General features: G+C 37.3%; 1 protein-coding gene across 3 annotated transcripts; it reads right to left on the reverse strand.

The window, feature by feature from the left end:
- Positions 1 to 1,093: 1,093 nt before the first annotated feature.
- Positions 1,094 to 8,378, reverse strand: LOC104221642 (cyclin-dependent kinase G-2). Of its 3 annotated transcripts, XR_011404405.1 has the most exons (9): positions 6,251 to 8,376; positions 5,959 to 6,094; positions 5,767 to 5,855; positions 5,461 to 5,572; positions 5,267 to 5,373; positions 4,768 to 5,180; positions 4,563 to 4,642; positions 3,019 to 3,152; positions 1,094 to 2,086 (listed from the first exon to the last, which is right to left on the reverse strand). XR_011404405.1 is itself a non-coding variant. In XM_009772741.2 (6 exons), the coding sequence occupies exons 1-6, from the start codon at positions 7,948 to 7,950 to the stop codon at positions 5,081 to 5,083; spliced, it is 2,244 nt and encodes a 747-aa protein (XP_009771043.1). In that variant the 5' UTR covers positions 7,951 to 8,376; the 3' UTR covers positions 4,702 to 5,080. The 3 variants fall into 3 exon arrangements, 1 of the variants encoding a protein (XP_009771043.1); XR_011404406.1 differs by lacking the exons at positions 1,094 to 2,086; positions 3,019 to 3,152; positions 4,563 to 4,642 and adding an exon at positions 5,661 to 5,683 and having other exon boundaries at positions 4,702 to 5,180; positions 6,251 to 8,378; XM_009772741.2 differs by lacking the exons at positions 1,094 to 2,086; positions 3,019 to 3,152; positions 4,563 to 4,642 and having other exon boundaries at positions 4,702 to 5,180.
- Between the last annotated feature and the right edge of the window lie 5,231 nt (positions 8,379 to 13,609).

Raw genomic sequence — 13,609 nt, forward strand, 5'->3', positions numbered from 1 at the left:
TGTATAGTAATCTAAGTATCTTCATCTCAGATATAAGTCAATATATTACTAGTCTTGGGATTCATAAGATACATGAAATATCGTCAGTTCGTCACCACATCTAAAATAACTAATATGTCATCCCGTTCTCATGTAATTTTAGAAGAAACGATTGTGGTCACTCTAATTGGATCCATTTAATATTATCAGCCGTTCGGGTTACACTTCAAGCATTGTGATACTACGTTAAGTCACATTATTGATAAAAGTACAAATAAACGGATCTTCCATAATATTACTTAAAAAGAAAGGTAGGTGTCCGTGCTTTCTACTAGGGAATAGATTAACTAACAACACTATTTGCCGTTTGATTTTGGGATTTCTGTATAAAATATGAATAGAGAGGGATGTATTTTCCGTAATAGCTATGCCTGGCAATTTCACTTCTGGTTAACAACAAAAGAAAAAAGAAACGCATACTATAAAGTAATTATTCCAATTGACTTCATTTAATGAACCAATTTGGTACAATAATGATTCTTCACCTTGTTATAACTCCTCGATACAAAGCATTTTTTTTTCCAAATATCACTTTTAACCCGCGCCAGAAACTAATCGCCAAAAAAATATATAAATTTGTTAAACTTTTTTTATATAACATACAGAATGTATAAATATATAATTTTTTGGCTATTATTCTAAGAGCAACTATACAATATCATTTTCCCCTTCTATTTTTAATTAATGTGAATTTTAACTTGTGTAACTCTTCCTAGCAAAGCGCTGTTTATTTGTCAACATTTACCCAACTTTAACATTGCTTATGCCAAATTGACCTACTTAACCTCTTCTTTCACCTTTTTACAGGAATGAGAAAGATTGAATGCCTTCCTTCCTCTTGTCTGTCCTAGATAAAAATGATCAGATAAGATTTCAAACATTTGAGAAATTACATCGTTGTAACATTGGAACATATTTGAGTTAGTTCTCAATGTTCACATCACCTCCTGTCCTGGTAAGAATATAATGATAACAGAAAAGTAACATAATAACTAAAGAATTAAAGGAATAGTGTGATAAGAAGGGTCACCATGTAGGAGAGCCAGAGGCATGATTCTGCAAAACGAACCATCTTGTTACCATCAAAAGTACATCAAAATTTTCTTTTAACCTTATTTACCCGGCTGTACAGTATCAGCATGTTAAAGCATAAGGATTTCAAACAGAACTCTCACCAATTGTCTTTATTATTAAAAGGATTGTCGGTATATTTCTCACCAATCCCAAGTGATTAACCAAACACCTTTTTAAGAAGAGAGAGCAACAGCAACAAGAACACTTCTTTGCAAACTAGCAAACGCTGCTTTAGTTAGGCTCAGACACAACAGTGCCAAATAGCATCCAGGGCCTAAAAGAGTCTTGACGCACATCAATGCAAACGCGTTCTGCACAGGGCAACATAATGTTACTTGGAATGACATTTATGACGGACACCAAATCCACCCTATGTTTCTTCAGAAGACTGCATGACATTTATTACGTGAGGAAAATCAGCAGAAGTTTTAGTTACACGAATTCAACAAAGAGGATCTATTTATAACAGAAGACAGACGACTTCTCTTCAAGAGTTTGTGTGCTCAGCCATATTCATTTTGCCGAAGACCAGTTTCTACTGCTTTTCCTTCTCCATTTCTGATCGGCGAAATTCTGCACAGTAGGACCAAACGGTGGACACCCATGCGCTGCCCAAAACACACAAATACCTCCACCAATCAAGTAAAGAAAACTATCAGAAACCACAAGGGTAAAATCCTACCCAGTAAAAGATCTTAGTGCCATTTGACAAACAAGAAATTTTGCCTTCTGCAGCATTTACAGTCTTTCCACCACAGCAGTGTGATTTCTCGTACATCCACTCTCCATTTCCTAGCCTTGGCATTCTACCTGAAAATGGACCACCACCAACTTCAAGGAGCTGTACAACTTATATTTAGTCTTTTCCTAGTCTGGAGTGGGAAATATACACAGATCTATTTCCTTGAAACATGTTCTTCCACCCCCTTCCCTACCAATACGATGAGCTTCTGGACTTGCAATTCAAATCTACCTGCCCAGAAACCCACAAGAAAATTCTTAAACAAAGTTACATGCCTTTGCATTTCTATTTCAGCCCTCTGGCGGGAATTGTAGCCAGGCTCACATGTTCTTTCTCGTCAGCAACAAATCAGGGGGGCAGGGGGTAAAAAAATAAAAGATTGTGAATAAGCTTAGAAACTCAACCAAGGTCCTTAACCATTACAAACCCTTCTCCATCCAAAATAAATATCCTTACAATGTGGAAGAGTCGACAAAGCAAAATTTCAAAGCCAACACGACTATTAACTTTGAACAAAAGAAATATGGAGGTCAAGACTTCTACCAGTTACAAGGATTCAAAGGCCAAAAGCGTTTCCCACATGACTTTTACAAATTAACAGTTTAATGAATGGCAGTTGTGCAGTTTCGATTGCAAACTAGAATTACAGTTATAGTCCCTGCTGATATCTGTTTCAATGAAGCTACATAAACACAAAATAAAACTAATCAACACGGCAGAGATGTAAGACAAATCTAACACTAGTTCTTTCTTTCATTGATCAACAACAACAACAAACACAGTGAAATCCCTCTAGGGAAGGGAAAGCGTACGCAGATCTTACCCCTATCTTGGGGAGGTAGAGAGGTTGTTTCCAAAAGACCCTCGGCTCAAGAACAGTGAAAATGAAGCAATAAACAGACAACCTTCTATCATTGATCAACTTCCAAAAATAACACTAGCAACAAACGAAAGATATTCCCGGTTTTGCCTCTAAAAGTACCAAGGGATGATAACAACAAAACCATTATCATCTTTCCACAAGACAAGAAAATTGAAAGAACAGAAAATCAATACAGCCTGAAACACATAGGCTCAAATTAAAAGCCCCCATCTAGAAAAGAATGCACAAGATATCATATAGAACATTTGTACATCTCTAGCAGATGAGGGCAGCAAAGTACCTTACTGGCTTGGGCAGACAGTACGAGTATCTGAAGTACGGAAAATAAATTTGAAATTCTATGTATGCCAGGTTGTAGATAAGCTCCTCAACCTGCTTTCCTTGATACTGCAGTGACATTTGCAGAATTCAATTCTACAATAAAAATTGGAAAATTCACTAATATAAATACGAAAAGAAACCAAAAAAATGTAGATTTGATTGTTTGGCAAGCAAGCCAAACGGGTTATGGGTATAAATGTTCCCAGAAGTGAGAACGGATTATACCATAATACAAAGTCAAAAAACAAAAATGAAACCAACCACCAACACACTCCTACATAGGTAATCAGTCTCAAGGAGAAACCAATGCATCGAGGAACAAGCTAACTTACAATTTAGATAGTGTCAGCAAAAATAAAAAATCAACAGTTTCTCTTCGGGGAAGAAAATTAACGTTTCTTTTTGTACGTTAACTAATCAATAGTACTTAGCAAGATAGAGATCTTAGTTTATCTTGTTTGGCACAACTTATTACATAGGAACAGGATAATACTTGCAGCCAGAGCAGAGTGAACTTTGCCTCTGCGATACGACCTAAAGCCAACATAACTTTGGAATAAACTTCAAAAGACATAACTTAATCCAAAATCTTAAGATAACAATGTCATCCACGAGAGGTGATAGTTAACATCATGTGGGTGAAACTTCACGTCCATGAGCAAATAAACACAATACTTAACAAATCTTATATATTTGGTAATAAAGCTCACTCAGAGATGTTTCGGATGCACCTTAGCCTTACTTTTCACTGGCATTCAGTCATCTCTACATATAATTAGTAACTTTTATTATCACTATTAATTTGGCAGTCAATAAATTCAGAGAGACAACCTTAGTCAGTCCCTAAAACATGAAATGAGAATCATTCCTACAGAAGTAAACAATCACGCTGAGTGTTCATATTATTATCACCATAAAAGCTGGAAATTGAACTTCCAAAGTTAGATCTCTTAAACAATTTCGAAAACTTCATCATGACCATCATCACATTTGAAACTGGACATCACGGCACAGAATCCTATAATCATTCAGTACTAAGGTTTATCATTTAAAAAAACAAAAATCAGCCATGAGAGATATATTACTCCATCCGTCCCAATTTATGTGGCGGTGTTTGACTCCGCACAGAATTTTAACAAGACCTAAAACTTGTGGTGTAAAACAAACCATAGACATTTTTGTGGCTGTAAATCAATTCATTAAAGGCAAAGGAGGAATTCCAAAGGTAAATTGCTTCTAAATAGGGAAAGGTGACATTCTTTTTAGGACTGACATGAAGAGTGCCACATAATTGGGACGGAGGGAGCATGCGTCATAATAATTTGTGGTCCAGCATTGATGTACTCGACCATGTAGAAGGAGAGTGCCAGAAGAAAGCATGTGAAGTAAACAATAGCGAAGAGTCAAGTTGCTAGCATGGGGAAAAGTGAAGCGTTTAATACTGATGGGAAAGCAGATATGTCATCCTTGATTACTATCCATGTATCTAGATACAATCATTACCTTCAAATGTGCAATAGTTTCAGTGAATTCTTCGTCAATGAAAAAGCTAAGAATTCCCCATCTGCTTTACACCATCTCCTCTTGCAAACAGAATATGAAGATTAAAATCGACATACTATAAGTACGAAACAGATCCATATGTTTTGAGTAACAAAATCAATTTCAAGAAACTGTTTACACTGCCAATAGGAAATATGTTACATACACGAGTTTCAATTGAAACTGTTCCTTAATAGGTAAGCTCACTATGCCACCCCTGCCATGCGTGCAGTCTCAAAGAGTTTGATAAGGCACCAGCACCCAGTAAGTCAACCTGCAACAGATCTGATAATGCACAGCCAAAAGAATTGTTTCTCGATCTAAATGTCAGATAAGCCTGCTAAAAACAGCTGAACTGATCGTCTTGCAAACAATTTTAGCAACTTCCTTTCAATCATAGCTCTCACCTCAACCACATCAACCCCATGAGTATTAGAGAAAGCAAAACTCAAACAGTTACTGAGCACTATTCACTTATCTTAGCCAAACAATCCACCAGTTCCTAACACCCCTTGCTTCAGCTCCTTTCTTCGCTGCTCCTCAAGAGGATCTGGACTCTTCATTACTCTTCGCACACGCCTACAAACAAAACATAGAAAATCAAATAACTGTCCAAGGAGCTAAACAAACTCCCATCTAATAATTAGCATTGACAGAAGTTTTACCTATCTTGTGCATGCTGTGCAGGGAAAGTAGGCATGAATTCTTTAGACTTGGGGAGCGGAACTTCACGAAACCACTCATGGTTTAAAGCAGCATCGGCAGTTATTCTCTGCAATATGTCAGACAAACAATAATCAAAAAGGATAAAGACAATGAAGTACAAAATTTTGAAGTTCCCAAATGTAATGGCCATCACCTTCTCAGGATCATAAGTTAGAAGCTTATTCAACAGGTCAAAGCCAGCATCAGATAGGACTGGTAGCCCAGTGAAGGATGTAGCGGGAAATTTTTTTCTTAACGAATTAAACCTGACACAAACAAATCAAATGGTTAGTAGACACATGAAAATATTTTTCCAGCAATAGATTGTCATCAAAGGAGGCCAGAAAGCCAAACCAGAATCACCCAAAGCTGGAAGCCTGGGAAAACAGTGGCAAAAATAAAAACATGAATCTCCAGCCAACAAGAACAGGGATATAATATACAAGAAGATAATACTTACTGGTACTTTACAAAGTTGACCTTCACCCCAGGAAGTTTAGAAAACCCTGGCCATATTGTCTCATTTGGGGTTCCGAGAATTTTGAAAATCTGGTAAGAACATTCCAAGAAATGCATTAAGCTGACTTGAAATCTCATGGTAAATGATATCCACTATCATGTAAAATTCTCCATAAGCTGCTAGAAAAGATACCTTGTCAATTTGATCAACTTCTGTTTTTCCATTGAAAAGCGCTTCTTTGGATAGCATTTCAGCCATGATACAACCCAGTGACCACATGTCAATTGCAGTAGAATATTGTTTGGCTCCCAAGAGAAGTTCTGGCGCCCTGTATGCATAAAAACTATTCAATCACTGGCTGAGAAAAGCCAGATGGGCGAGAACTCAATAGAAACCTTCATCTACATACAGACACACATCGACAGAAACATGAGTATCTACTTAAATATTTTCAAATTAATGAAGAACAGAAAATGAAGCTCACCTGTACCATAAAGTAACCACCAAATGAGTGTATGGTTTCAGGGGGCTCCCATATTGACGAGCTAAACCAAAGTCACAAATCTTCAACTCACCTCGGTTGTTTAGAAGCAAATTTGAAGTCTTCAGATCTCGGTGAAGGACCCAATTATCATGAAGATACTTGATACCCTGCAAAAGCTGGAGCATAAGACATTTGACTTCACTTTGGCTAAACGGTTGTTTCATTGTCTCCATTAATGCCTTCAGATCATGTTCCATGTACTCCATCACCATAAAAATGCTGTCAAGACTGCTTCCTACAACTACTTCTTTAACATCTACAATTGAGGGGTGATGAATAGAAAGAAGAATGTTTATCTCCCTTAGAGATGTCAAGGGAAATCCTTCTCGTTCCTTCTCCATCTTAACCTTCTTTAGTGCAACAATTTCTCCTGTCTTCTTATCTCTAGCTCTGTAAACAACACCATAGGTACCTTCATCTATCCTGTTAAGCCGCTCGAATTCATCGACACTTCTACACCCCTGCAGCATGTTTACGCTCCTTTGTGGAGGAAGTGCAGGCTCTGGTATACCACGAGAATCGTGTTCATCTTCAGATTCTGTATCTGACTGGCTAACACTAGTACCATCATAATTACGGTCCTTATCCACATCCATTGAGTCATTCTTATCTAAATCATTGTCCTGGTAACTATCTCTGCTGGAAGACCTAATATGTTCATCTGAATCTGAGGACCTTGCTCTATTTCCTCCAGAGTTGTCTCTCTTGAGCTCCCCAAATTCTGGAGTTACTGATTTCCTGTGTCCACCCATGTCAGCTGACTGTGAAACTGCTCGTTGCTTCTTCAATCGAGGCATATCATCATCTGAAATCAAACCTTCATCAGCTGGAGAGTCAGCGTCAGTTGCCCATCGAGAAGCTCTTATAGTCGGCACATATTCATCTTCTTCTACTATCCTGGCATCCTGCTGCTCGGGCAATCGCTCTTCGTCAGGAGGTGGTGAACCTACGTCAACTGGGGATTCAGATGCATCAACATGTGAACCAATTGCTGTATTTGGATTATGTTGGGACGGCCCCGTGCTCTGAATAATATCATTATTATTATTCAATGGCGAGACCTGCTCAACCCTTTCTAAGGGAAGGTTAGGCGACTGGACAGATGACTTCGGCAATGGAGGCGGAGGAGGTAGCTTAGCAGCTGCTGGTGAGTTTCTACTCTTCGACATTCTATTAGCTTCCTTTTCATCCCTATCCCAGATAATTGGAGAGAATTTTCGTTTCTTGCTCTGTACAGGTGACTGGTTCCCATTGGCCGCATTCTTGGTCTTCCAGTCCGAATCAATAGCCCCATCAGACCCACTCTCACTAGACAGTTCCCCGGGCTCTCGGTCAACAGCCCTGACACTAAACCCACTTCTCCCCGCTCCACCATCACTACTACCAGAATCACTCCTGCTTGACGTGAACCTATAACTGCCATTTATGACCTCCCTTTCTTTTACATCCTTCTGTCTCAACCTACCCCTATCTCGACTACTCCTGTCGTGAACTCGATCCCTATCAAAATCCCGATCAACGTTCCTAATTCGATCATAATCCCCCTTAGGACAACCAAGCTCCCTCCTTGAAACCTCGAACTCAGCCTCACGGCCCCTAAATTCATTATCCCTGTAGCCACCATGTCTTCCAGCAGCCATAAGAACGTCTATATATCAAAGAAAACCCTAATCCACCTATAAACCCTAACCCTAATTTCACAAACAAAGTCAACAAATCCTAGCTCGAAAAAAACGACTTAATTGAAAAAACAATAACAGATTACAGATCTGGTAAAAACTAATCAAATATCTAAAAATCAAATTGAAATATTTTCCTTTTTTCCTAATTTATTTTCTAAAAAAAACTCTGTAGAAACGACAGATAGAGACGGCGAAAAACCAGAAACCCTAGAAATTGACGACTAGAGTGTAAATTTACGGTCTTCTCCGGTATGTTATTGCTGAGATCGGAAAACTTACCGGTGAATCGAAGCAACCAGAGGCGGCGGCGACGAAGCTCTTACAGAGAGAAAAAGAGAGAATATGTGAGTTGTATTGCAAATTCGGAATATGAAAGCGAAGGGAAAGTCCCCAGACCTCGTAAAGAGGAGTTTTAGATTAGATTCGAGTATGTTAATTGCAATTAGACCCCCTATGTTTATCAAATTGTTCATTTTTTACCAATACATTATCTTGCATGTCTCTTCAGCTCCCGGAAGTCGTTCTCACGAGTTTAAATTTCATTGGGTAAAAGTAAATTACGAGGCTAATAGATTTTATGTTTTACCAAATATAAGTGGATCAGACAAAAAGGGAAACTTTCCCTGGATTTGTATTTATAGAAAAGAAAGGTACTGTTTTGAATAGTTCATTTATTTATTTAAAAGAAGAGCCTCATCAACATTGTCTTGAAAGAATTCTATTACGAATAGATAAGTAAAATTCTTCCTCGAAAGAGACATTCCGATAACTGGAATAGAAAACTATTCATATTGGAATGGAATAATTTATTCCTAAGGGATCATTGGTAGGGTGTATAAGAATAGTATTGAATATGATGTATTAGTAATGTTGGGATTAGTTATGTGATGTATTTAAAATAACATTCATTGCATAATTCTTTTTTAAAAAAATATTGGTTTACAGACATACCCTTCACATTCTTTAGTTTTGTATACTTTCTTTGCAAAGCTTTGGTTATTAATTCTTAAAAACGAAAAATTAAAAATTAAAAATATTATTACGAGAAAGTACACCTTGTGTGTATTTATGTTAGATTTTAACCCATTTTACTTTCTTACCCGAAATAGTCATTATCGTATATAATATGCAAAATTTCTTCACCAATCAGACTAAAATAAAATACACATCTTTGATCTTACTGACATTTCTCAACTCTCAACATGCCCAATTATCTTCCCTTCTCTAACGCCTCTCTTTTCCCTATCTCTAACCCACCCAGATTTAGATCTTAAAAAATCCATAAATCTAATTAAATTTTTCTTTACTTTTTTAACAAGCAACCATAGTAGCTTCATTTATCTAAGGTCCATCCAAACAATAGAGATCCACATTTAGATGATACAAATAAAAATATTCATATCCTTTTCACAAACCAAGAAAAGAATAAATAAGTATAGAAGTTCAAAAACCCTACATATTCTGGAATAAGGTCCTCAGGAGCCCATCAAAAGTGGAAAAAAGGGACACAATATATAAGAAGAAGAAAAAAAATCATAGTTGCACTCACAAATACTGTCCAAGATGGTTGATTACCCTCTTACTTAAAGGTCTCAGCATTATGTGAGCGGGGTTGACTAGTAGTAGAAACAAACTCAACTTTATGCTATTGTTTGTGGTTAGTGTGAGGTGAAGACGAGTGTTATAAGTGACGTGTGCAATGATAAGGTAAACTTTCAGATCTGAGATCTAAGTTGGAAAGCACTTGTGGATTTTTGGCATTTTTTCATCTTTTTTTTAATGTAGTAATTTTGGTGTTAAAATAGAGGTGTAGTGGTAGACATAAGGTATATTCTAATCTACATAAAAAGTAACTGGTATTTATACATACTTACATAATATTATATAATTGTGTATAAGTGCGTATATTTGTATATAATGCGGTATAATTATACATATATTTAGAGTATAGGTGTATATATGTTGCTAGTGTATTATAAGCCTCCGTAATAATTTGACACTTTCTTCTCTTTTTCTTCTTTTTCTTATTTTTTTGGTATACATTATTATGCATTCTATATATAAATTTATACAAAGTTATACATCATTATATATATACTACATATGTACAGTTAAAATTGAAATTGAGATTTTTGTGTTTTTCTTTATTTGTTTATCGAACAATCTATTTATAAAGTCGATTTTCTTGTTGATTTCTTTGTCAAATCATGAACTTGCAGCAAATTTTTTGAACTTTACTTTTTTATTTTTACTATTTAAAATTTGAGGAATAAGAGATTTTTGGATTTTCGAGTTGAATTATGAATGGTATGTATTTTTAATCAAACGCTAGACATACTTGTATAAACGCTTGAACGAGGAGAGGGACATGGATATTGTTCTTGGTGATTTGGAGCACTCCGAGAGTTGTCGCGATTTTGAGTATTGTAGGCATATAAGAGTTGATGAGGTCAAAGGGGTTATGCGGAGGATGAGCAGGGGACGAGCGACCGAGTCATGTGAGATTCCAGTGAAATTTTGGAAGAACGCGGGCAATGCAGGCTTGGAATGGCTCGTTGGTTTATTCAATGTCATTTGTATGAAGAAGAAGATGCCTGAAGAAGATGATCCCTTTGTACAAGGGTGATTCCCAAAACTGTAACAACCATATGAATATCAAGCGGCTAAGTCATACTATGAAAGTCAAGAAGAGGGTGGTGGAGTTGAGGGTGAAGATGAGTGTGTCTATTTTCGAGAACCAATTCAAATTAATCTCAGGGCATTCAATTACAAAAGTTATTCACCTTATTAGGAGATTAGTTGAGTAGTACGAGGAGAGGAAGAGGGACTTACATATGGTGTTCATCAACATAGAAAAGGCTTACGACAAAGTCACAAGAGGGGTCATATGGAGATATATAGAGGTCAAAGGTGTATCTTTTGCATGCATTACATCGATTATGGACATGTATGATGGAGATAAGACCCAGGTGAGGCCATTGGGAGGAGATTCGACATATTTTCCAGTTTTGATGGGCCTACACCAAGCATCAGCACTTAGCCTATTTGTATTTTCTCTGGCGATGGACACTCTAACTCGTTATATTCAAGGGAAGTGTCACGACCCAAACCGATGGGCCGCGACAGGTGCCCGAGTCCTACCTGTCAAACACCCCTAAGCATGCGTCTAAGATATGAGCCTGAATAACATCTGCTGAGTTACAAAAATAACATACAAGAAGGAAACTTACCTTCAAGGCATATGTACGTATACAGGCAGAATATAGTGGGCGAGCCAGCAAGGCTGCTATAGACAACTATATATCCAAAACTGAAAGCTGTCAAGGCCACATACAACCCAACTAGACATATTGTCTACAGACCTCTAATAGAAACATAACTGTACAAAGATGGGACTGGGCCACGTCATACCCATATACATATATATATATATAAACGTATCGTATAAAAAGTAGCTCCAGATCAAGTGGAGCACGCCAACTCTCATTGATCATGGATTCTAAGAAGGGGGACCATCAACTTGCCTACCTGCACTTGCGGGTATGAAACGCAGGCCCCATGAAATAGGGCATCAGTACGAAAAATGTACTGAGTATGTAAGGCATGAAAATTAGTACGTAAAAGACATAGATGAAACATGGAATACAGAAACACATCCTTAAATCTGAATAACTTTGTAAATTCTGAAACGTTTATAATGCCATGCACGTGTGTATAAATATCGTGCCATGCATAGGTATGGGTGTACATTATATCATCAAGTCACTGAGGGCATCCCATCATATCGTCTCGGCCACTGTGGGCAACATCATCAACATATACCAGCTGATCAGGTAGTGGTGCATATATAATGTCGTAACCTTTTCCCATATTCCATATACATATATACGCGTATATAATGTCATCTGGTCATGGGTCAATGCACATGTATAAATGAGTGAAATACATGAAAATTACGTAATAATCTCAATATTCCTTCCGGATAAACTTTTTCAACTACGTATTATTCTGAGACCCATGAGCAGAAGATAATAATAATTCTCATGGGGAATCAAGAATATAAACACCCCTAGTATCTCTGTGAATAGAATAATTTATGAAAATTGTGTGTTTACTCGTTTCTTCAATATAATTCGGATAACCTTAACATACCTGTTCCTGGAATTATTCGAATGAAATGAAGCTTCTGCTTCAGTGAAATATGTTGAATGAGAATTGGCTTGAATCCTTTGAAATTTTTGAAACAAAATTGTTCATGCTTTTCACGTCTTGGTGTAGCATGACAGTTAGCTTTTTACTTTGTAAAATGTTTCTTGCTTTTGAACTTACATGTTCTTGGTTTCAAGCCAAAGACACAAAATTGAAATGAAGCCAAAGACTTGAAATTGAAATGAAGCCAAAGACATGAAATTGAAATGAAGCTAAAGACAGATTGTCTTTATGGATAAGACTTTACAAGTCTTATTTAAGACTTATCTTTATTACTTAAAATTCTATTTATTTTTAAAATACTTCATATATACTTTATATATATACTACCGTGGTCTTATGGTACCTTGTATGGTACTAGTTCATAATCATCGGGTATTATTGCTCGACCCGTATTTTATTCCAAATTGACCACTTTTAGCGAAACTCATTTTCTTTAATTCGTGTACCCTTTGTCCTTCAGGACACTTATTTATCGCTTGTTAAAAATAACGTAAATATGTTAACGTCAAGATGATCTCATCCCCGAGTCTATGTCGGTTAACCAAAAACGAAATTTTTAGCGTACAAAAACGCGAGATGTATCATCCTTCCCCCTTAGAAACATGTGTCCTCGAATGTTCAACTCTCCGTGATCTATATAACTTTGGAAAGGTCGCCTCTGCAACAACACCACTACCTACTCTCCCCGTAGAAGCTTAATAATCCAACGACACACAGGACCATAATTATGAATTACGACAATGGCCTATGACCGACGACAATAACCAACACAAGAATTTGTTCATGTACCTTATGGTTATGATGCGTCCGTCGGAACCTCCTCTGGAGGAGGAAATAAGTAGGGATATCTAGACTTCATGTCTTCCTCGGCCTCCCAAGTCATTTCTTCCACATTGTTGTTCCTCCAAAATATTTTCACAGAGGTTACCTCCTTATTCTGTAGCTTGCGGATTTGTCGGTCTAGAATGGCAACAGGAATTTCCTCGTATGACAAGTCCTCTGTAATCTGAACATCATTCGTGGGCTCCACTCGGGTAGGATCGCCAATGCACTTCCGTAACATAGATACGTGAAAAACCGAATGGACAGACTTTAATTCCGAGGGCAATTCTAACTCATAAGCTATTTGGCTCACTCTCTGAATGATCCTATAAGCCCAATATACCGTGGGCTAAGTTTGCCTTTCTTGCCAAACCTCATCACACCCTTCGTAGGTGACACCTTTAAGAATACCCAGTCATTAACCCCGAACTCTAAATCCCAACGCCGCACGTTAGAATATGACTTCTGACGACTCTGAGCTATCAATAGTCGATCCCGAATCAACTTTACTTTTTCTATGACTTGCTGAACTAGGTCTGGCCCATGTAATTCAGATTCTCCAACATCAAACCACCCTATAGGC

Source organism: Nicotiana sylvestris, chromosome 12 (genome assembly GCF_000393655.2).
Source record: "Nicotiana sylvestris chromosome 12, ASM39365v2, whole genome shotgun sequence".
Taxonomy (NCBI): Eukaryota; Viridiplantae; Streptophyta; class Magnoliopsida; order Solanales; family Solanaceae; genus Nicotiana; species Nicotiana sylvestris.

Excerpts from the sequence above, each read along its gene's own strand:
- LOC104221642 (XM_009772741.2), bottom strand. The coding sequence starts at position 7,950 with ATGGCTGCTGGAAGACATGGTGGCTACAGGGATAATGAATTTAGGGGC. Across the intron at positions 6,095-6,250 it reads GTGGTTACTTTATGGTACAG|GGCGCCAGAACTTCTCTTGG; the intron begins GTGAGCTTCATT and ends TTATGCATACAG. Across the intron at positions 5,856-5,958 it reads AAGTTGATCAAATTGACAAG|ATTTTCAAAATTCTCGGAAC; the intron begins GTATCTTTTCTA and ends TGTTCTTACCAG.